This window comes from Anthonomus grandis, chromosome 5 (assembly GCF_022605725.1).
Source record: "Anthonomus grandis grandis chromosome 5, icAntGran1.3, whole genome shotgun sequence".
Lineage (NCBI taxonomy): Eukaryota > Metazoa > Arthropoda > Insecta > Coleoptera > Curculionidae > Anthonomus > Anthonomus grandis.
In genome coordinates this window covers 7,825,013-7,848,635 of record NC_065550.1, presented here as the reverse complement: position 1 = coordinate 7,848,635, position 23,623 = coordinate 7,825,013, and the positions used below count along the sequence as shown (strand labels likewise).

The window sequence follows — 23,623 nt, the reverse complement described above, 5'->3', positions numbered from 1 at the left end:
AAAACAGCCAACTTCGCAACATCCTTAAAAACAAATTCTTGCTACTAAAGCATTATTGCATTGTTTCCTTTAAGCCAGTGCTTTTTCTTTAATAATACAGATATCGGAATAAATCAAATGGTTGTTAAAAAAAATGGGGCTTTAAAATGCAGCAAAGTTTAGTGACAGTTTAGTTTACGAGACAGTTTTACCACCAACCAAAACTTATTATTTTTACTCTCGACACGTGTTTCGCTAACGATGTTTAGCATCTTCGGGAGAAGATTAAAACTGTTTCTATAGTTATTATAATTATTTTATATAGTTAGTAGTTCTTATTTCTAGTTTTAATCTTCTCCCGATGAAGCTAACATCGTTAGCGAAACACGTCAAAGCCAGACCTACAAAAGAATTGCCATAAATAAAAAAAATATCAAAACCAAAAAGTTATGATTAATTAAGCCAAAAATATTATTGGTATTGAAATTTATACATTGGGGTAAATTTAATATCCTAGTCAAATTTATTGATATATTATCCATAAATACAGAAGTAGATATCCTGTCAAATATGAACAAATAAGACGAAAACATTAAATGTAAATATCTCGAAAAGGGTTAATGCCAGCAATATTTTTGAAGTATACTATATATTACTTTGTGTCGAGAGTAGAAATAGAGATTTTGATAAAACTGTCTCGTAATTTCAGAATTGAGTTTCAACCAAATTTTTGTTGTCCGGTTAATTTTTCGGGCCAGTGTATCAACCGATTTAAATAAATTAGAGTTTCTGTAAAAGATGAACCCATCGCACTTATTTATAATACTTACGTTGTAAAATAACCAATAACTAGGTTATTATTATAATATTTAAGTTATTACTTTATAGATAATGGTATTGTTTTACTCAGAGCAATTACGTCCCTATTTAGAAAATCTAAGTAACTAATTAAGTTTTCCAAATTTTTATATGCATATATCTATATATATATATATATATAGTATAAAATATTTTATATATATATATATAGATATATATATATATATATATATATATATCTATATATATATATAAGTCACCACACTGTATATATATATATATATTAGTTTTAACTGAAATAAATTCAGTTAAAACTAATCAAATTTTATCTCGCAAAACTCCTGAGACCCGTCGATTTTTGTTGTGATTTTTTTTCACATTTCAAGATAGTTTTTGTATTTTTTCACCTACAGGGGGGGTCCAAATTAACCCAAACTTTTTTTTTCAAATGGAAAGCCACTTTTTTTCAACTCTCATTGAAAAAAGCCCTTTTTCCTGATTAAATTAAATTGCCCTATTTACTTTTGTGATTATTTAAAGGAGAAATACGAAAAAAAAACCATTAAATTATTAAAAGTTGCGTTTAATGTATAAGATGCTCAAAATGAGTACCATTTACTTGTTGGCAAAGCCCAAGACGATAATAAAATTCGTTTCTGACTTTTTCTAACACTTCTGGAGATATTTGTCGGTTTTCTTGCCTAATACGTTCTTTGAGTTCGTCTAGGCAAAGATTGCTTGTGTCGGTGGAATCAACAATGCGACCGAGCGGCGTTGCGATGTTATTGCCTTTTTCTCTAATATAATTATCTACATTCATTTAACTTTGAATGTTGACTTCTTCTAATGCTTCATATTTTATTAAAGAGGAATAGTATTATTTTGCGCTTGTTGTAGAAGTGATAAATTTTTATGATATTATAAAGTTTTTTTGCCATTTCTACATAAGCATTTGGCATAATTGCATCAGAGTTGTTGCAAGCAAACAAACTACCCATATTTCCACGGCAATGCTGATTCTAGCCTTTCAATGTTCTAAGCATCACATACATCATTATGACTTATATTGAAGTAATCGAGTCCATCCACCTATGTGCATAATAGCCTCCGGCGGCCCACTATACCACAACGATCGTTATTTAATTTACTTAAATATCCTAATACACTTTTTTTTTAATATAGCCATAATTTTATCTATCCACCACTAAGCTCGTTTTTCCTTTGATCATTAGCCTCATGATATACAATTTTCTGTTTATTTTTATTTATTTAAATATTGACCAAGTAAACTAATTAGTCTGATATTTTAAATAATTCTCACGTTTGTTCCGTTATCTGTTTTTTTAGACAATTGAACTTAACCTTGACGATAACAAAAAAAACATAATTATATCTGGTGTAATGACCCTTACTAACAAATCCTGTATTAAATTTGTCTGCTTTATAATCTTTTTTTCGTTGGTGGTTCGCGCCTCACTTAAAAGCGATTCTTTCGAAATCAGTAAAACTTAGATTGTTATTTATTGTAAAAAGCAATCCAGGTTATTTACCAATAAAACCATGAATACTTCCAGTTATACAAAAAGAACCGCAGAGTCCGAAGCTTGGACTTTACACGCAAATGTACCGATTAACAGCTTGACACCTGAATCGGAAAATCAACTTTCTGGTAAGTATTAAAAGGTCTACTTTCTAATCAATCCAATACTGTGTCCTTACTTTCTTTGTCTTTAGGTGATTTAAGTGCTTCTGACTCAATCAATGAACTCTTGAAGGATGTATGCTCGCACTCAGTGTTAAATAATGCAAAAGTTGACGCGCCTCCTACGCCTTGGTTACCTGAAGTCGACACGTCTGATAATCCAAAAGAAAATGTTTACGAAAATCTTATTCATATACAGAAACAAGAATGCAAAGAGGTAGCAAGAAATATTAATATTATTGTTTTGAATATAGTTACATGTTTTGATTCCCCTAGGACGAAACCATTTCAAGAAGTTTGTTTGTAATGAGGCATGGAGAGAGAGTAGATTTTACCTTTGGGAAATGGGTACCTGTTTGTTTTGATGAACAAGGGATTTACAGCCAAAAGGATTTAAATCTCCCTAAAAGTTTGCCAGAAAGAAAGGGTGAGTAAGATATTTTAAAAAATATAAGCTTTAAAATTTTTTGTGTTGAAAAAAAGATTTGGAATGGAGGATATGAAATACCCCAGTATGTGTCATATTAATTTAAATCGCTTGAATCTCAATTTTACTTTTTTATGATAAAACGCATCCCTAAGAAAATACTAGGTAAATAGGAAAATAGTACGTTAAATCTGTCAAAAAAATATTCTGTTTGAAAAAAAAATAGCTCCAAGCATTTTTTTGTGAAAATCTTTAAAAGAGCATTCGAAAACTCTAAATTTGAGAAAATGTAAGTCAAAGTCGGTACCTTTTTGAAAAATCTCAAAAGTTCTTTGGATTCGATTTATTCCGGGAATGGTAGGATCTTGGAAAAATTTGTAAGGACAAAAATTGTTGGGTATCTAATTTTTTATAACTTTTCGAGCTGCGATGAAAAGTAAAAAAAAGTAGATGGCTAAAAGGTAGATGGGTTTTGTATGATGAAATTGCAGTAACACGCCCGTTGCGTAAATAGAAAAGCTACTTCAATACGTCCCCCAGGCGGTGACCAAATAGACTAGGATTTTTATGCGTTAATCATGCAGAAAATCTACTTGAGTATATCACCCGAAGGTGCCGTATTGGACTAGTATTACTCTCTATTTTGCTGCCCTATCATACGGAAATACTAGTTTAGTACAGCCCGCATTTACTTGTGTACAAAAATTTAAAATAGTTTATTGCGGAGGGTTGTTGGATGGGGTCAGAAATAAAACAGAAACCTGTTTACCTAAATGTCGACGTTTCGACTTATATTAAGTCATCCTCAGGACACTGAAATGGATTCAAGTAATTACAGAGATAACACAAAGTAATTTCAAGTACATAAAAAACACTATTAAAATAAATGTTCTTTAAGTTACAAAAATTAAAACAACAAAAAACAAAAACCACGACACAGTTAAAATTACATTCAGTTACAATCCGTTAAAAAAATTTTTTATAAAAAAAAACAGTATAAAATAATTTTTTTTTTTTTTTTTATATACATTACACCTCTTACCTAAGTCTAGGTTTCTTAAGCTATAATTAAAATAGGAGCGTAGAATTATTTTTAACATGGGTTAAATTGTAGGTGTTATTGTGGGCAAACTAGAATCAACAATAAGCCAAGAAACAAATGTTTTTATTCTTCCGAGCGTTTATTTATTTAATTTTTATGATTCAATGTTATGTTGATAAGTTAAGGATTAGTACATAAGGAAGATGTATGTATCTATACGTTCAAAACCAGAAACTTAATTTGTTAATACACTGTGTGATCTAAATTTGGGACATACACTCTTTGACAAAAATAAATTTTATGTTTTAGTTTTATCTTTTTGGTAGTAAATTAATTAAATTATAGTAACTTGCATTTAGATCATCGGTGTCTTGTTTTTTATTTATGCTTTCTTTATACTTTTTTATATTAACCATTTCTAGTAAAATTCTTTTTTTATAATTTGATTCTCTGCCAATGATCCGAGTGCTGTTAAAATCAAATTAGTGTTGTTGATTGAAGGAGTGTTCTGCTAGAGCAGTCTGCGTAGTTCGTTGGTTTTACGCTTCTTTCGTGTTCGCTAATTCTGGTTTTTAAGTACCTGCCCGTTTGACCCACATACAAACCTTGACAATCAGAACAGGGTATTTTATAAACCACGCCACTTTGTAACTCATTTGCTGTTTTATCTTTGAGTTTTGAGAAGTATTTGTTGATGGTATTTTCATTTTTGAACGCTATTCTGATTTCATCATCAGAAACAACTCCTGATAGCCTTTCAGACAAACCTTTGACATAAGGAATTTTTGCAAATTTATGGTTTTGGTTTTCTTTGACTTTAATAGGTGTAGGGTTGTTGTTTAGGATTTTGTTTAATAGTTTATGAGGAAAATTGTTTTTTAGTAAAATATCTTTAATTTTGTTAACATTTTTTTTAATAAAAACTGGAGTGAGATAAGGCTATTGCGCGGGATTTTAGGTTGCTAATTATGTTTAATTTTTGTTTAAATGAGTGATTTGATTGGTAGTTAAGAAATCTCTCAGAGAAAGTGGGTTTGTGATACCAATAACTGTTAAATGTACTTTTTATGTTTTCTATTTCAGTTTTTGGAATACACGTGGCAATGTCGTCAACGAATCTTTTAAAAAATGGTAACCTAATTTTATTTTCCCCATACAATATTTCTGTAATTCTGACGTAATCAGATCAGAACATATAGGTGATAGACAGTTACCCATTCCAAGACCATAGATTTGTTTGTAATATATATTATTGAAAGTAAAATAACTATTTTCAAATACAAACTCTAAAAGACTTCAAAATTCTTCTAAAGGGATGTTACAGTGGTCTCTGATAAGGTGCCATTTATTTTGGACTATATTTTTAATTAAATCAGTTGGTATGTTAATAAGTTGGGAAGTAACAACGAACTACGCAGCATCTGGGAAGACTGCTCTAGCAGAACACTTCTTCAATCAACAACACCAATTTGATTTTAACAGCACTCGGATCATTGGCAGAGAATCAAATTATAAAAAAAGAATTTTACTAGAAATGGTTAATATAAAAAAGTATAAAGAAAGCATAAATAAAAAACAAGACACCGATGATCTAAATGCAAGTTACTATCAGTTAATTAATTTACTACCAAAAAGATAAAACTAAAACATAAAATTTATTTTTGTCAAAGAGTGTATGTCCCAAATTTAGATCACACAGTGTATTAACAAATTAAGTTTCTGGTTTTGAACGTATAGATACATACATCTTCCTTATTTACTAATCCTTAACTTATCAACATAACATTGAATCATAAAAATTAAATAAATAAACGCTCGGAAGAATAAAAACATTTGTTTCTTGGCTTATTGTTGGTTCTAGTTTGCCCACAATAACACCTACAATTTAACCCATGTTAAAAATAATTCTACGCTCTTATTTTAATTTTAACTTAAGAAACCTAGACTTAGGTAAGAGGTGTAATGTATATAAAAAAAAAAAAAAAAAAAAAATATTTTATACTGTTTTTTTTTATAAAAAAATTTTTTAACGGATTGTAACTGAATGTAATTTTAACTGTGTCGTGGTTTTTGTTTTTTGTTGTTTTAATTTTTGTAACTTAAAGAACATTTATTTTAATAGTGTTTTTTATGTACTTGAAATTACTTTGTGTTATCTCTGTAATTACTTGAATCCATTTCAGTGTCCTGAGGATGACTTAATATAAGTCGAAACGTCGACATTTAGGTAAACAGGTTTCTGTTTTATTTCTGACCCCATCCAACAACCCTCCGCAATATTGAAGATATTGGGTCACAAACACGAAATAGAATAGTTTAGTTTAAAATTTACAATAGGCTTATAAATTATAAATAAATAAACAAAACACTGAAGCACGCAGTTCTTGTAAGTGTAAAATGTTGGGTTAGAAAAAAAACATTTAATCATTTTATTAATATTTGCTGTCATACTGTAAGTAATTGATAATATTAAAAGCCATATTATTATGGGTTGCTTATTTTTCTGATGCTTTGACTAAAATAGGTTTCTTTAGCTCTTCGGCGTGATGTTGTTGTAGGTTCTTCTATGACAAATTACTGTAAACATAATTTTTATTTAGTAATAATTAGTAATTAAGTGACGTTATTCTTACTTGAAAGTGTGGTTCTATTTGCATCGTTTATTATTGTTTTTTGGCACACTGCAAATTATTCTCAATATTAAATGCTATATTATGGGGCGGTTTTTTTTGTGCCCTGAAGTTCTAATTTCGTAGGACGTCCAGCTTGAATTCTTCCTCCTGATATACCTCTAGCTTTTCGGCGTGAAATAGAGGTTGGTTGTACTTTAATTTTTCTTGATCTCCTCCGGTTGTTTTGTGACACACAAATGACATGATCTGTGATGGCGTCTGTAGAGTTTCTAGTATACCGGCAAATTTCTATACAAAGAAATACTATTTAAAAATTGATAATCAGGTGACTTAAAATTCTTACCTGTAACTGTGGCTCGTATTTGCGTCATTTTGTAAAACTAGACCAATGCGTGTAAACTCATCATTTATTTTGTAGACTACTTCGCTGTAATTGTCAATGTAATTGTCGAAGTAATTGTCAGTAATGTAATTGTTGAAGTAATTGTCAGTAATTGTTAAACTGTGATGATGCTCCTAACTCCGCTTGCTGAGAAGTAGTATGATCAGATATGTGTTCATTTGATGATCCTTCGTCCACAGGTGCGTTGATGTCTTTAAAGAACAACAAAGGAGTTTTTTTTCCTAGAGCCAGATATGCAAGCTGTTGGCGGTCATTTTCAGTTAGCAGCAGGGAAGATTTGTACATAATACCGTACTTATTTTCAACTGCTAGTAAATGTTTGCAGAAGCGGCCACCACTTCCACTTGGACAAGTGCAAAATCCAATTTTATCATCAACTATGTAGTACTCTAATGTTTGTTCGCTCTGAACTTTAAATGTTTTTTCATCAACCTGTGTAACATCTGTTATATTTTTGGATCTCTCAAAACATTTCTGATAGTCCAGTGTCATTTTTCGAGATCTTGAATTAGCAGAATGTAGCAGCCTTTTTCTGTGATATATCTCGAATGTCTTAAGCACAAAATCTACCAAAGCACACATGTTAAAGGCTTTACACCTCTGAAGGACGATATCTGACAATAATTATTCGTATTGTGGCCTCTATTTATCGTAAATCGACGAAAAGCTAACGCCCATTCTTCGCGCCTCTCCCATAAATCTCTTAAATGCTTCATTAGTTTGGGGTTGGTATTTACAGCATCATGTTCTTTCATCCTTATAAAACAATCATTAGCACTTTCTTCGGTAATGGAAAACAAAATGTTGAAAACGAAACAAGTTCATTATTAATTTTCGATTCTCTTTTGGGATGTTGTTGTCCCTTAACCAGAGCCACCACCAAAGCGCCTGAGTTACGTGGAAAATACACAGTAATAAAGTACTATTTGGAAATACCATTTTAAGAGCGTTTCGCATTGCTGTTGAATCATCAGTCATATAACTGGAGGCGAAAATAATAATTCAGTATTTTTTTCTAATGCTTTCTTCACGGCATTAAAAGCCAATAAATAGTTTATTTCACTTTGACTTGTGTGAAAGGCTACTGCAACTGGTGCCGCGCCTATCTTGGTGGGAACGAAAAAAAAGGACACACTTGTATTGCTCTGATCACATGATGAGCTGGAATCTATAAATAATATTTCATTCGCAAATCCACCTGCAAACAATCTTCTCATAATAGGCGTGATAATAAAGACAATAGTCGGATCTTCTTTTATATATATTTCGCCTTCCGAAAGATTGGCCTGCTTCTTCTTTAAAATTTCAATCGCGCTACTCACATCTCTTTCGCCGTATCGTTCATTTCGCCATTTTTTATATAAATAGTTTACTTGCGTTTCCATAGGGTTTTTTTGAGCCTTTTTTTAAGCATTTAACAACCCCCGAATCGACATTTTTAGCCAATTCCGTTTCGTGGAATATTTTTGCTGCTGCAGGAGTCATCCCTGATTCAAAATATGAGACAAATATTGCCTTGACGTCATCACCGCAACGTAGGAGGTTGTAAGCCTGAGCAACGTACAATTTGTGACTATGTACATAATGTATATCTATTAAAAGGTGTAATTGTTCTCTAAGTAATTTAGATGTTTTTAAATTGTTATGTGTTTGTTTTAAAAATTTTATACTGATATTTGCATGGCAATTGTAATTACGCTTCTCTCCTTTCATTTTATTTTTTACCTTATTTTTTAGTGAAGATGGCATAAATACCTTTTACGAAATTCAAATCGTTGGCCCTCACGACTGCATTTTTCAACAACCCAATTGCTTGCTGTTTTATTGGAAAAAGCCTGTATAAACTTGTCACATGTTTCATCATAGTTTTCAACACTCAACTTGCATTGAAACGACACAGTAAAACTTTCGACACTTTGACCATCCATTTTTACAATTCGATAGTCGGTTAATATTGCACTAAGTAACGTTTTAATAGTTTCTTCCATTTTATTGTAGTTAAATTGTTAAATTACTTTTTGTTCATAAACAACCGAATACCGAGCCGCTTAATGTATTGTAATATAAACAATGTAAAGATAACCTCTAAAGAAACACTTGCCGTACTAAAGCAGCATTTACAGAATATTACGCCGCGTATAGACCGAAAAATCCTACTCCAATATAGCACCATCCAGGACTATATTGAAGTAGGTTTTCTGCATGATTAACGCATAAAAATCCTAGTCTATTTGGTCACCGCCTGTGGGACGTATTGGAGTAGCTTTTCTATTTACGCATCCCGGTTTGTGGGTCTTGAAACTGACGTTACTGAATAATATTCCTCATAATAAGTTAAAGTCGTTGCTTTCATAAAAATCTTCATCTAAATGTTTTGTACTTACATTAGCCCTTGTTTTATCAGCTTGCTGTGCTTAATACTATTTGTACTATTTGATTAGATTGAATTAATTTTTTTAAACTTTTATTTTAAAGATAAGACGCAAATAATTATTGTTTATTATTTAACACATTTACAGTAGTATAGTATATTTTGAAGTAAGATAGCTCGTCGGTAAAGGGAAATGTTTGGAAATGGTAATTTCCAAACATTTCATTAAATTTATTATTTAACACACATTAACTTTTTAAATTTATATTATAATTGATGAATAACTTGAATTCAATTTTAGTAGAAAGACATAAATATTTTAGGAAATTGAAATAGTGTTTAATTCCATTTATCGAATGCTGCTTTGACGTGTACTTCGTTGTTACATAATAACTTTTTTGTGTCGTTGCTCTTCCTTTGCCTTCGTAGCCATTTTTTTGGTGGTGGATGGGAAAGTGCATCTACTCCACTGGATTCTGGCGAGGATCCTCCACCAGTATTATCAGATATGTCGTTTGAGTTGCTGGTTGTTGACGGCCAATGCACCATTTGAGATAAAAAGTCAAGGTCAATATCGTCAATAATGTCAGTTTCAAGATCGACAAGCGGGATGTTTTATAGTTTCATCATCATCATTACTAGATCTGTCACGAGTGAACATGTTTATTTGACTAAGGTAGATTTTACAATTTGTCAACGTCATATATCTTATGTGGGGCCAAGAATCTTTAATTTTATACCACACGCTTTTAAGGCTATAAGAAAAAAACTGTTTAATATACGCATAACCGAATGGATCAGGTGTAACTATGAAAATATTTTATTAAAGCTACCTTTTCTAATGTAAACAAATGTTATAATTACAGGTATATTTGCAAATATTATTTAATGATAGAATAAAAGAATGAATTAATTTAAATATTACTTTTACAAATTTAATCTAAGTTAATTTAATTTGGTTTTTATAACAAGCTCTCAAATTTATTGTTAAATTATTATTGTATTCTGAAATACTGTGTCCCGACAAGTCACTTGTGACTTAGGGCACAAACACTAACTTTGTAACAACACTGTACAATTTTAAGTTATATATTTGAATTTGAATATTTGAATCATACAAAATTCAACGGTTATAATTGTACCCGCTATAAACAATGAATTTATTGATCAAGAAAAATTCTTAGATGAATTTTGTAGTTTTTTTTTAGACGAATAACTTTCTCATTGACACTATCGCATCTAAAATATACAGGGTGTTTCAGAACTATGGGATCAAAGTTCTAGGGGTTGTTCAGTGCAACAGTAGAATCTATTTGAGTATAGGAACCCATGTCCGGAAATGTGTCACTACGCCACTACGGCCCTAAGACGCGTTTAAATTTAGAAAAAATATTAATTACCTAAATAGGATCTGATGCATTTATTTTTACCTTTTGTATATGATACCATCACAACAATTGTTCAAAATGTCTTCCTCCAACCTCAATACACCGATTTAAACGGCGCACATGATTTCGGCGGACTACACTAAAAATTTGATCCTCGTTTTGAATGATTTCAAATGCTGCTGTTATTCGTCCAATTAAGTCTAGCTCTGATTATACTGGAGTTTCGTAGACTAAAGACTTGTTACATGTCCCCACAAGAAAAAATCGAGCGACGTTATATCGGGTGACCTAGGAAGCCAAGAACTTGTACTTGTACAGGAAAGTGAGCCGGCGCTCCATCATGCTGAAACCACATTTGCTGTCTAACGTTTAGTGGAACATTTTCAAGGAGTTCTGGGAGAACTTCCTCCAAGAAACGCAGATAAATAGGTCCTGTTAACCGTTCCGGTAGAAGGTATGGCCCAATTAAATAATCATCAACAATGCCTGCCCATACGTTGACAGACCAACGATTCTGATGTTTTCTTGGAAAAATATGCTTAAGGATTTTCTTCGTCCCAAACATGGCTATTCCTACTATTAAAAATACCGTCTCTTGTGAAAGAGACTTCATCGGTCCACAAAACATATCGTAAAAAATTTGGTTGTGCAATGATGTGATCCAGAAGCCATCGACAAAATTGAACTCTAGGATGATAATGGGCTGCAGTCATACCTTGAACAGAGAGCGTTACTCGTATTCATATTCTTAGCGACGTCACGTGTGCTATTTGATGGTTCATCGGCAACTCGCTGAAGCACCTCTTCTTCAAATTCGACCGTTCATGTTCCAGTATCATGCATCTTGGTCTTAAACATGCCTGACTCAGCGAGCCGCCGATGAACCGCAATAAACTTTTTGTATCCAGGATGCTGTCGTTCGGGATAACGTTCATGATACAACCGCGATGCAGCTCGTGCATTGCAGTTTGTTGCTCCGTATGCCAAATGCATATCTGCCAATTCTTGATTGGTAAAGTTTTCCATTAGCAATAAATGTTTAAAAATTGTAAGCTATAAAATTTTTAAACATTACATTGATAAGCGTTGATTTTAAACAATTGTTGTTATGGTATCATGTACAAAAGGTAAAAATAAATGCAGCAGATCCTATTTAGGTAATTAATGTTTTTTTATAAATTTTAACGTGTCTTAGGGCCGTAGTGGCGTAGTGACGCATTTCCGGACATGGGTTCCTATACTCAAATGGATTCTTCTGTTGCACTAAACAACCCCCAGAAGTTTGATCCCATAGTTCTGAAACACCCTGTATTTGACAAGGTGACACGTATTTCGCCATCTTACACAGCATCCTCAGTTTTAATCTAAATACATTAGAAAGTATAAAAGCGAATTGCCTATTTAAAACAGCCACTGAAACAAATAATAAACAAAGAAAGAATTTAAGAATTAGTCCAGGGTCAAATAAAAAAATTGAAATTAAAAGTATAAAATTGTTTGTTTTACCAGAGGCCAAATTCTAACATTCACACGATCAAACAAAGCGTCAATACCATTGGTTAATTAGGTTGGATGAAAGATAAAGGATGTTAGGTGCAACAAGGTTGTATCCTTAATGGAAAAGATTTTATCATAAGTCAAAACGCTAGTAAAGCGAAATTAATTCATTTTTATTGGAAGAATCTTATTTCTCAGAAATTACTGCTGAAAATCTGGTTTCTCCGACAATGCCTGTATTTTGGCCTAACTCCAAGATTTGTAAACGTCATAACGAAAACCATTTTAAATTCTGCAAAACAGCATAGGAACGAGCGAGGATCATTTCGTTCAAGGAAGAAATTGGACAACATTACAAAACTTTAAGTTCAGTCAATTCTAGATTCAAATATCTATTTCTTACTTTAACTACATTACTACCTTTTGTTGAGGTTATTGTTTTGGATGAAATGTTCGGTAAAATCTAATATCTATTATCTAAACTGACATAATAATAATAATAATAATAATAATAATAATAATAATCTTTATTCAAGTATAAGTATATACATATACAATGAAAAGACAAGAGTTCAGTTGAACATAATTCGTTCAGCTGATTTATACGCTTATCCTTAAGGAGAAGTAGACATACATTCCTTCAGTAAAATAAAAAAATCTAAAGCTAACAATTTCAAGAAGAAAAATTTATTTTTTATAATCTCTCATAAAACTAGATGATGTATGGGTTCAAGATTTGATTATTGGTGGAATTAGATATTAAATTAAAAAGTTTGTGGCAAGGACCAGACATAGTTTTTAATATGATGAGAGAAAGCTGAGATAGAGCAGACTTGTAGAGCAGAGGGTAGACTATTAAATACTTTAGCCAGGTCTTTAGTCTAGCCAGTTTCTAAAAGATCTCTTGAATTTTGCGGATTGATGTCTAGGTATGATGATCCCATTGAATCGCAAATTAAGGGTATTAACATCTGTCCTGAATGTGATTTTTGAAATAAGTATTGAGGAGACTTTAACTTTATATCTATGAAGTACATTACACATCTATGAAGAAAACGTCCCTGTTTCATATTTACCCATCCAGTGGCCTCCAGTATGACTTGCTTGTTGTCTACGGCGAATACCATGAATAAATCTTAAAAAACAATATTTTTGAACTCGTTCTATTTTCTCACAATCCTCCGCAGTTAAACAAGGTCCATAAACAGCATCACAATGATTAAAAACAGAGAGAACCATTAAATCGCATAAAACTTTTTTAGATTTTTTTGATTAAGGAAATGTCTCGAGTTAAGGTATAAGACACGTAGATTCCCTATACATCTTTGAATGCACCTATAAATATGTTTTTCAAACCTTAATTCGTTATCTAAAATAAGCCCCAAATTTTTGCATTCTATTTTTATAGAAAGAATCTCATCGCCAATCTTTAAGATAACTCTTTTAATCAGATGTTTTACATCAATAGGCCTGCTAAAAAACATAACAAAGGATTTACTTGGGTTCAAGTGGAGAGCATGGTCTTTAGAAATTTTGTATAGGGTGTTTAGATCTTCAGTTACAGAGAGACAACTATGAGCCAGCAATGAGGGCGAAAAAGAGTAATATATTTAAGTGTCATCTGCATACTTTTGTATTTTGCAGTGTTTTAAAATATTATGAAATTGGGAAATGAAGTTAGGACTTTGGAAAAATTTGTCCTAAAATTAACCCCTGAGGGACACCTGAATTAACGCCAAGATAATATGATTTATTGCCATTCAAAACCACCCTTTGCTGGCGATTCATAAGATAATTCTGAATTAATCTGATTGAATTCTGATGAAAACCAAGATAATCCAAAACTAGTAATAACGTATCATGGTCTTGTTGCGTTAACTTTACAGTGTTACTATTTTGCCAAGAGTTGTGTAGACGGTAGCTGAGAATTATTGGAGGCTTGGGATTGTTCGAAGGTTTACACAGACTGGCTATTAAAGAATCTAAACTTGATTACAACTATTAAATAAGAGGGCGCCACTTAGTTTTTTTTTTAATGAAAGAAAACTAAGAAAAAGACTTGGTATATAGATTTCAATTAACAATTAAATGACCCTGGATAAGGTAGATTTAAAGAGGCAAAAAAATCTTAACAATACAACCAAATTATATTTACATCAAAGATATGTACACACCTCATGTTCTTATCTGATAAATGTTAATAATTCGCTATGAATTAAAATATGAATAATGTTGATATGATTAGAATAAGTTTGACAAAAGTAACATTTAAATTATGATTTCGCTACTAGGTAGACTTCAGCACTTGGAAAATAAATTGCAATCGTTAAAGTTTTTAGTATATATTTGTATTACGCAGGGGAAGTTCACCTTTTTACCTAAGGCATATCAGCCTTAACCGTGTTATATCTACTTAACTACCAAAAAGGGTACTGAAAAATACTAAACAAAAAATAACTAATATAGGTAAGAAATTGACGTATTAAATTATGACATTGATTAAATATTTGTAACGTTAAATTCAAATAAAAGGTATATTAATAAAAAATTTAAATAAGTGAGACAAATCTATGGTTAGTAATATTTAAGTAAATGGAAAAAACTGGCCTGTATATTCCTGCAAGAAATGAACGGCTAGCCTTCAAAACCGAGGCTGTGAATATATGCCATTTGTAGCTCAGCTATCCGGACTGGGAATCTCTAATACTAGCTCTAACTCTGGCTCCAGCTCCACCGCTTTCAGCAATTTCCCGGGAAAATCAAAAGCCTGCAGCCATCAAAAATTGAAGAAGAATAAAGAGGAAAACGGAAAAGTAAAACCCTAAAACAACGGTTGCCATTGTATTCACTATCGATAAAAAATGAATGGCGTTAAAAATGTGACTCACTCACCTTGCTAAGTTTCATTTTCTATCCATCAAAATCTTGGGCATCCTGCACCAGAATTATGAAATAAACGGTTCCCTAAAGGAACAAGTTTAAGGACCATAAATTATAAACCATATTGGCCACTTCCTGATTCACAAACTTCGGAAATAAAAAAACTGGCCTTTTACGGGCGCTCCTACCTGCAACACGGGAACCAGTCCTTGAAAAATGGACGCAGTACCGACTAAATCAATAACGACCCCACCTGTCGCCTGAGCTGTCAATATCAGCCAATCAGAGAAAATATTAATTATGACCAATCAGAGAAGTGACGGACCGTCAACAGAAAGCATGGATAATTAAACCAGGAGAGTGATGCGTTACAGTAGTAATGTGTCATTGACAGTGTGAATTTAAAGATTTATGAATAAAAGAAGTTGACTGAAATTATTAATGTAATTATTGAAATTAATGAAATGTCAATGGAGCGTTAGTGAACATAAGGAATAGAGACATATAGAATTTGCTATACAATTATTTATTAGATAAAAAATATATTTTAAAATAAAAGGACAGCAAAATATTTAAAAAATGACATGTATTCCATCAGAACCAACCATATCATAGTATATTTCATAGCCCTAGTCTTGATTTCGGTTAAATATTCTAAAACTTCAGTTTCTGAGACAATGAGAAATTTAAAACTTTCAGATTGTGCACCAATAACTGGTTTTTCATAGTATCTATGAATTTCAGCAGAAATATTACTTGGGGGTATGTTATTCACGAAAAAAATTATTAATGTCAATAGGATTAAATATCGTACCAGATAAACTATCTTTTTTTTGTTTTGAAAAAATATTGAAATTCTTTAATGTTTTCCAGAATATTTTACTATTTCCAGTATTAAGATGTTGCTCTAAAAAAGATTTTTTTCTCTCTACATATAAGCTTAGTAATATAATTTTTAAGTTCTTTATATTCATTGTGTGATTTCACACTCATATTCTTTTTAAATTTAAATTTATCCTTATCTCGAAGTTTTATCATGAATTTTACATTCTGCGTTATTCATGAAAGATTTTCTTTCATTAATTTGAGGGTCATATAGATAGGAGCATATATGTCCATAAGCATTATCATTAAAATTTTTTATTTTGTCATCAATATTATCCAAATCAAAAATATTATGCCAGGGGATCGATTCTTTAAATCTCGATACGTGACTGATTCCACTTCATCCTTCAGTTTCCAAGCCGAAAATTGCATAAATCAATTCATGATCAGAAATGTTGAGGTGTGCCTGACCGTAAAATGCTCAAATAAAATGCTGCACACTTAAAATCTCTAAAAAAGAAGTAGGTCGATATTGACTTATAATAATAATAATAATAATAATAATAGTTTATTCAAAATAATAATTAACAATATTACAAAATGTCTATAATAACGATCAAGAGAATAGTGAATAAACAATGATCACAGAAGTAGCGAGATTACTACTTGTACGTGAATATGAATTTAAAAGTTTTACAGAGTTAATCTTATCTAAAATTTAATGACTACGATATAATGTTCAAAACATAGATCAGGATCGAGTATGTCCAATTCGGTAATTTTTAAGGTCTATATCGAGGTAGTATGTCATGTCCAGGTTTGTGTGATTTTATTTGCTTTCTTTTCAATTTTACATGGATTTGCTAAGGATTATGTTTAAAAGAAAAGCATATTTATATATCATAGTATGTTACATATTATGATTTAATATATTATTAAACGTTTCTCTGTCCGTCCGCTGTATCCAGTCTTTCACATAAAATTTAAATTTTTTTTGATTTATTTTATCTTTTATATGCCCCGGAACCAAATTATAAATCTTAGAGATATAGAATCTAAAATATCGCTGACCAATAGTTTTTTCATTTCGTGGAACTACAGCGCTTTGATTTTGAGCTCGAGTAGCATATGAATGATTCACATGTTCAACTGTGATTTTCCTTTTATGAAGATTTAAAAGTAACTTTTGAACATATAATTGTTTTAAGTCAAATATACCAGCAAGATTGTATAGCTGATCAGATGGAAACAGTTTGTCTTTATCATAGATTATTTTTAAAATCCATTTTTGAACAACTTCAATGGAGGACATATGGCAATTTCTTAATCCACCCCATCCGCTGAGTCCATAATTTAAATGTGATTGTACCAGAGCAAAGTACAATGTTTTTAAGTGTTTAATATCTATAAAATCCTTAAGTCGTTTAAACTTAGATATCAAGCCTCTTAATTTGTTTGTAAGTTCACCTGCATGTATATCCCATTTTAAGTGCCGGTCTAATGTTATACCCAAATACTTTATGGAATTTGCTTCTGGTATCTCAAAATGGGAGTTTATATTAAGAAGACCCATCAGAGGCAAGTTATTAGTGTAAGATGTAAATGTCAAATACTTTGTTTTAGAGGCGTTTAAAGACAGTCTGTTTGATTGAAACCAAGAGGAAATTTTTCTAAAATCAGCTTCAGCGTTCTGTTTTAAAGAATTCCATGAATTTCCTGAATAACATATGGCAGTGTCATCAGCGTAGCTTACTATTTCCCCCAAAATATCAATCTTAAGTAAGTCATTTACATATAATATAAATAATAATGGGCCAAGTACAGTGCCTTGGGGTACCCCACAGGTTATGTCTGCGAAGGAGCTTTGTACTTCATCGATCTTGACAAGTTGTTTTCTATTTTTTAAATAACTTTCAACTAGTTTATGAACTATTCCTCTAATGCCGTAACAATTTAGTTTATCTAACAAGATTTTGTGATTAACAGTATCGAAGGCTTTAGAGAGGTCAACAAAGATACAGAGTGATGGTTTAGATTTATCTAAGTTTTCATATAAATAATTTGTTAAATGTATAATTGCATCTTCTGTTGACATTTTTTCTCGAAAGCCAAACTGTTTGTTTGAAAGAATGGAGTTCTTTGTTAGAAATGACACTAACCGATTTTTAAAAATTTTTTCATAAATTTTAGCTATACTGGAAATTAGAGAGATTGGTCTGTAGTTGTTAAGGTCTTCTTCCAGGCCAGTTTTGTGTAGAGGTGTGATCATACCAATTTTTAAAGTTTCGGGAAAGATACCTGTATTGAAGGACATATTTATTAAATATGCTAGCACATGTGCTATTTCAATTTTTATTTCTTTTAGGGCTTCGGCCTTAATGCCATCAACACCTGGCGATTTGCCTTTTTTTAACCTGTCAATGATCTCTATGACCTCAGTGGGCGTCATTTCCCTTAAAAACATCGATTGATGAATATGATGGTTTTCGTTAGACTTATGAACATAGGTATTCGTTATTTTTATAGTATTTGCAAGTGTTTGCCCTATTTCACTAAAATATTTATTAAACTGGTTTGCTATGTTTTGTTTGTCTTCCAGTATTTCACCATTTGTAAGCTTAATTTTACTAATATTTCCCTTGTTCTTTTTTTTATTACTACATATGGCATTAACGCAATTCCAGAGGGCTTTAGTTTTATTTCTGTTGTCTCTAATTGTATTTTGTACAAAGTCCCTTTTTGCTCCCTTAATAAGTTTTTTTATCTCATTATTGAATGTTTTATATCTTTCCTTTAGTTCTTCATTATTTGGTTCTCTTTTACACTGTAGATATAAACTATTTTTTTCATTTATTTTTCTTAGTAAACCTTTCGTAATCCATTTACTTTTTCCGTTTTTCCTGTTACTTATTTTAATTAATTCTGTATGTTTTTCAATTTTCCCAACTAAAATATCCACAAACATCCTTGTTGCCACTTCCGTGTCTCTTGTACCATATATCAATTGCCAGTCTTCCATTTCTAAGTCATTTCTTAATGCCTCATAGTTAATATATTTCTTTGTTTTCACTAAATGACTATTATTATTTGCATCCTCATCCTTTAAGCTTAAATTCAAAATAATTGGAAAATGATCTGTAAGATCATATTTCAAAATAAAAGACGTAGGAATTTTTGAAATATCCTCATTACAAATTTTAACCAAAAAATGATCTAGACAGATTTTTGACTCCGGTCTGGTAAATTTATTAATATACGAAACAAAATGATAGGAATTTATTATATTTTTATATTCCTCACTTTCCCCTTTCATTGATAACAAATCTATATTTATATCACCAGTAATTATATGGTTTTTTATATTCTTTCTCAGTTCGAGATAGTGGGCAAAATCATTATTAAATTGATCCTTATTTATACTGGGAGATTTATATATACAAGTTATTAAAAGCATATTTGTTAAAGGGGTAGTTATTTCCAATTCTATTGATTTTACTTGACCAATGAATTCAAATTTATGTTTTTATGATACGTGTTCTTTCACAAAAATAATTATTCCATCACATTTATTTAAAATGCCTCTATTGTATATTATATTATATCCATTCATCCGATAAACTGTTTCATCAAAGACATAATGTGTTTCTGAGAGAACAATGACATCAAAATTAAATGAAAATTGGTCCAGCAGACATTGTAGATTATCAAAATTTTGATTTATACTTCTAATATTCAATTGCAAAATATTAAAATTACTATTTGGCAAAATATGGGTTGTAATATTGGGTTTTCTATTTCTGATGTGTCAATTTTTAAATATGTATAGTCCCTGATATAATTATCCATGTCAATGAAAGAAATGCTTTTATCTCATGCCAATAAAACACTTTAGACCTGATAGAATTTAGAAATAAATAAATAGAATAAAAAAGGCTAAAAAACGCTTAAAGGACTTGCAACGTACAACCAACACAGATTCTAAAACAATAACCAAAATATACAAAAAACAAAATTAAATATAAAATATAATTATGTCATTGCAGAATTCTCCCTCCAACAGTCTTAAAAGTGCAACAAGTTACGAACGTAAAGCCTACACAGATCTTAAAACCAAAAAAAATTTGAAGTAAACAAATAATAAAATTTAGAGTTCAAAACCCATATACAAATTACAGTTTCAAAACTCTTAGACAAAAAAAAAAAAAAAGAAAACTGTTCTAATTTTTTTTATCAAAATCTCTATTTTGAGCACGAGTTTTCCTCTTGGTAGGATTCTCCTTCTCCTGGATTCCAGTGCGGGATGGAGAAGCTCTACGTTTATTTGAGCCTGATGGTGTCTCTTTGTTGCCTTTAGTACCCTCTTGGAAAAGCCCAGCTGTTTCTTTACTTTGTAATTCTTTTACTGAATATGTTTTACCTTCAATAACTAATGTCTTGTTTTTAATTTTTGCAGCTTGTTGATTTTGTCGAGCCTTTTTTAGGTGTTCTCTTAAAATTTTTATATCTTTGTATTCGTCTTGGGTGTATTCAGGAGAAATATAGATTTTTGTACCTTTTAACTTGTAAGCGTTAGTTAATATGTATTTACGTAAAAAGTAACTGTTGCTTTCAACTGAGATAGGACGCACCCTTTCGCCTCCCGACTTTCCCACTCGGTAGACGTGGGAAATCAAACCACTTGCTAACAACTTTGCTACCAAAGAAGATAAGGGTTCTTGCTTAGTGATAATGAGAAGATGTGATATATAGCTAAAGTTGAGACTTTCTTGACTTTATTGATGATTTGAAGATTCAAAAGGACCCAACTAATAAATTTTTCTGGTTTTTCTTTCTCTTTGGTTTAGCGTAAAAAAACCATTAATTTCGCTAATTCCCTTAAATATCTTACGCTAAATAATTATTCGAGGTTAATTTCCCTAGACCTAAAAAGGTTTTTTCACAGTATTCATCCAGATTATTGTATTACCTTAGTTCAAATATGCTGCACGGTAGTGGTCTCCCTAAGCTAGTTACCTTTCTACTCTTCTGACGTTGGTACTTAACCAGTTTTTTTTCAAATTTAATAATGAAATCCCAGAAAGGCCAAATCAAAATCAATGAAAGGCCAGAAAAGCTATTTATGAGTTTAATTTCCTCATACTTTATAAGAGATATGTTGATGATATTTTTCTAATATGGGATGGTAGTGATAATTAACTTGCCGATTTTTTGTTGTGTGTTTATTGTTTACACCCTAAGATTGAATTTGCTATCGAAAAAAGATTGAAGGAAAATTCCTATTCCTGGACTTTTTACCCGTATTAACCAAAAAATCGAATTTGAAGCTTATGGGAAAGACTCAGCTACAGACATTATAAAATTTTTCTTCAACTCTTATTGAATATATTTCAAAGAGATTTATGACTAAAACTCAAAAGAAATAGCTAATTTTTTAGTTCCACTTTCAGCATAACTACTGTGTAGAATAAAAAGTGCAAATAAGATGATGTTAATAACATTGTTTAATTGTCATTATACCATTTTTTAAAAATATTTTTAAATAATTGTGAAGGTATATTAAAAGATCAGCAAAGGTTTTTACCGGGCAGGTCTACTGTACAAGCAGTAGAAACGATTTTGTCTGACATAATTAAGGGCTTGAAAGAGGTAAACCAGGTCTTTGTCATTGTCGATATTTCAAGGCGTTTTATTATATCAGTCAAATCAGATGACGATATCTTTGTAACAAATTTCGTTTCTCTTTAATACAAAAAGTAAGTTACAACCAGTTTTAGTTAAAAACTTTATGTTACAACATTTGATATACATTTATAATGAGACAAACATATGCGTCACCTAACGCCGGGAGTTGGTAGCGTCTCGCCGCCAAACCATTTTGAAGTTTTGCAAAATGAGCTAGGGACCAAAAAGTAGTATTTAGGATGCTAATGATGTGTGCCAAATTTCAAATTTTAATATAAATGTATACACTGTATAAATTACTTTGAATGAGCCTAATGTAATTTGAATTTATTCTTGTAATAAACTTTTAAATAAATTGTATAAAACTTTTCATTTTATTTATTTAAGGTACTTCTTACAATAGAGATATCATCAGAGGTATCATACAATAGTATGTAATAAGAGATAAAAAAATAAAAAGTGTAACTCCTTAAAATTAAAAAAAAACTAAATAACAGAAAGACAAGTATAAGGCTTGTTTAGATCTCTCGTACAATAGCTTTAAGTAAGGGCCGAAGGAAAATATGTGATCGAAGTTTCGAATTGGTAATAATGTAATAAATACATACTACACATTGAGTTATTCTTTGTAAGTGTTATCATATAGCTGGTTCGTAACAGGTGTGGATTATTAGACTTCCGCCGTTCAGGTATGATGATGCTCATTTCTGAGCGAAACATGTAACCATTTTAAAAATGTAATTTTATTATATGACTGTCGAGACCGAGACTTTCTGTTTTTTCGCCTATTTAAAAGATTATTAGAGACCATAAAATAAGAATAGGAATAATTTTTTTGTATATACAAATACGAATACATTTTTTTTGTACCCTCTGTTGAGTAAAAAAATAATTTTTACTATTTATATAAACTACTATAATACTTTCAAATGTACTATTTATATAATCTCTTTTGATTTTGGTTCGTGTTCTTCTAGTCCGAAAATCTATATTAACCAAGGTACATACAGGTGTGAAAGTTTGAATTTTATTTTTTACGTTTAAGTCCTTTAAAAAGTAGCATATTAATGTAAAATTTAGTAGTAGGAAGTTTTTGGAGCGAGAAATTCGAATTCAAGCGTAATTTTTATGTTCATTTTAAAGGGGGCTGTCAGCGACACTCCGAGTTGATAAAAACGTGTACAATTTTATAGGAGATAATTTTGAGATTGGTACTAAATCTCCTGGATTAAGTGATAATATAAAGTCTGCCCAACCAATCTGTAGCTAAGCGGTATCGGTGCGGGGAACGTGGTTGTAGACTAGACCCGCCTCATTTCATTCATGAAATGGCCAGTGACGTGCGAAATTTTATAAACCGATTACACAGATTTGAATGTATTAAATATTAAAAAATATGGTTTGGTTTTAATTTTAAAATAGGTATTTGTAGGTAAGATATTAATTTGGAAATTAAGGTCTTCTAAAATATTTTATTTGTAAATATGTAATAAAAAAATGACAGACAAGATTAGGGAAGTTTGAGATAAAAGTAAAGTAAAGAAAACACAAAATTTGTAATACACCTACTTAGTTTATTCACTTAAAATAAGAGTGCCGTACTCGATGCCTGGATATCTGTCGAATTATGCTGTTTAAACATTGAATTTACTACATAATATGTATAATTTAAATTATTATTTAAATAAGTATAATCAATTTGTACCTGTTGAAGAATATATTGCTAACCACTCCAGTAACAGTCTCACTCTGCCAGCATTTTTTAAACATTAGGTCATTGTCTATCCAAGTTTCATCTAAATAGACAATATTGCGTCCTTCGGCTCAGTGTTTTTTTATTTCTCTTAGGTATGTATACCTTAAAGATGTTATTTTTGGAAAATTTTTTTCTTCTGGCAATTTTTGCAATAGCTTTCTGCTAGTAGGCACAACTTTAGACCCATATAAATTCGATTTATTAGGTGTTTAACTATTT

The 23,623-nt window shown here is 31.0% G+C and overlaps 1 protein-coding gene and 1 long non-coding RNA gene across 5 annotated transcripts in view; one reads left to right on the top strand and one right to left on the bottom strand.

The window, feature by feature from the left end:
- The window catches only part of LOC126736795 (protein UBASH3A homolog), an 82,504-nt gene that overhangs the window by 37,335 nt on the left and 21,546 nt on the right, over window positions 1–23,623 (top strand). For all 4 annotated transcript variants that reach the window (XM_050441344.1, XM_050441345.1, XM_050441346.1 and 1 more), the window contains 3 exons: window positions 2,373–2,467; window positions 2,533–2,717; window positions 2,777–2,927. In XM_050441344.1, the coding sequence (XP_050297301.1) occupies window positions 2,373–2,467; window positions 2,533–2,717; window positions 2,777–2,927 (431 nt within the window). The remainder of the gene's footprint in view (window positions 1–2,372; window positions 2,468–2,532; window positions 2,718–2,776; window positions 2,928–23,623) is intronic.
- On the bottom strand, window positions 6,385–7,069 carry LOC126736804 (uncharacterized). Its single transcript, XR_007660778.1, has 3 exons — window positions 6,946–7,069; window positions 6,603–6,890; window positions 6,385–6,546 (listed from the first exon to the last, which is right to left on the bottom strand). It is a non-coding gene; the product is annotated as an uncharacterized LOC126736804 (long non-coding RNA).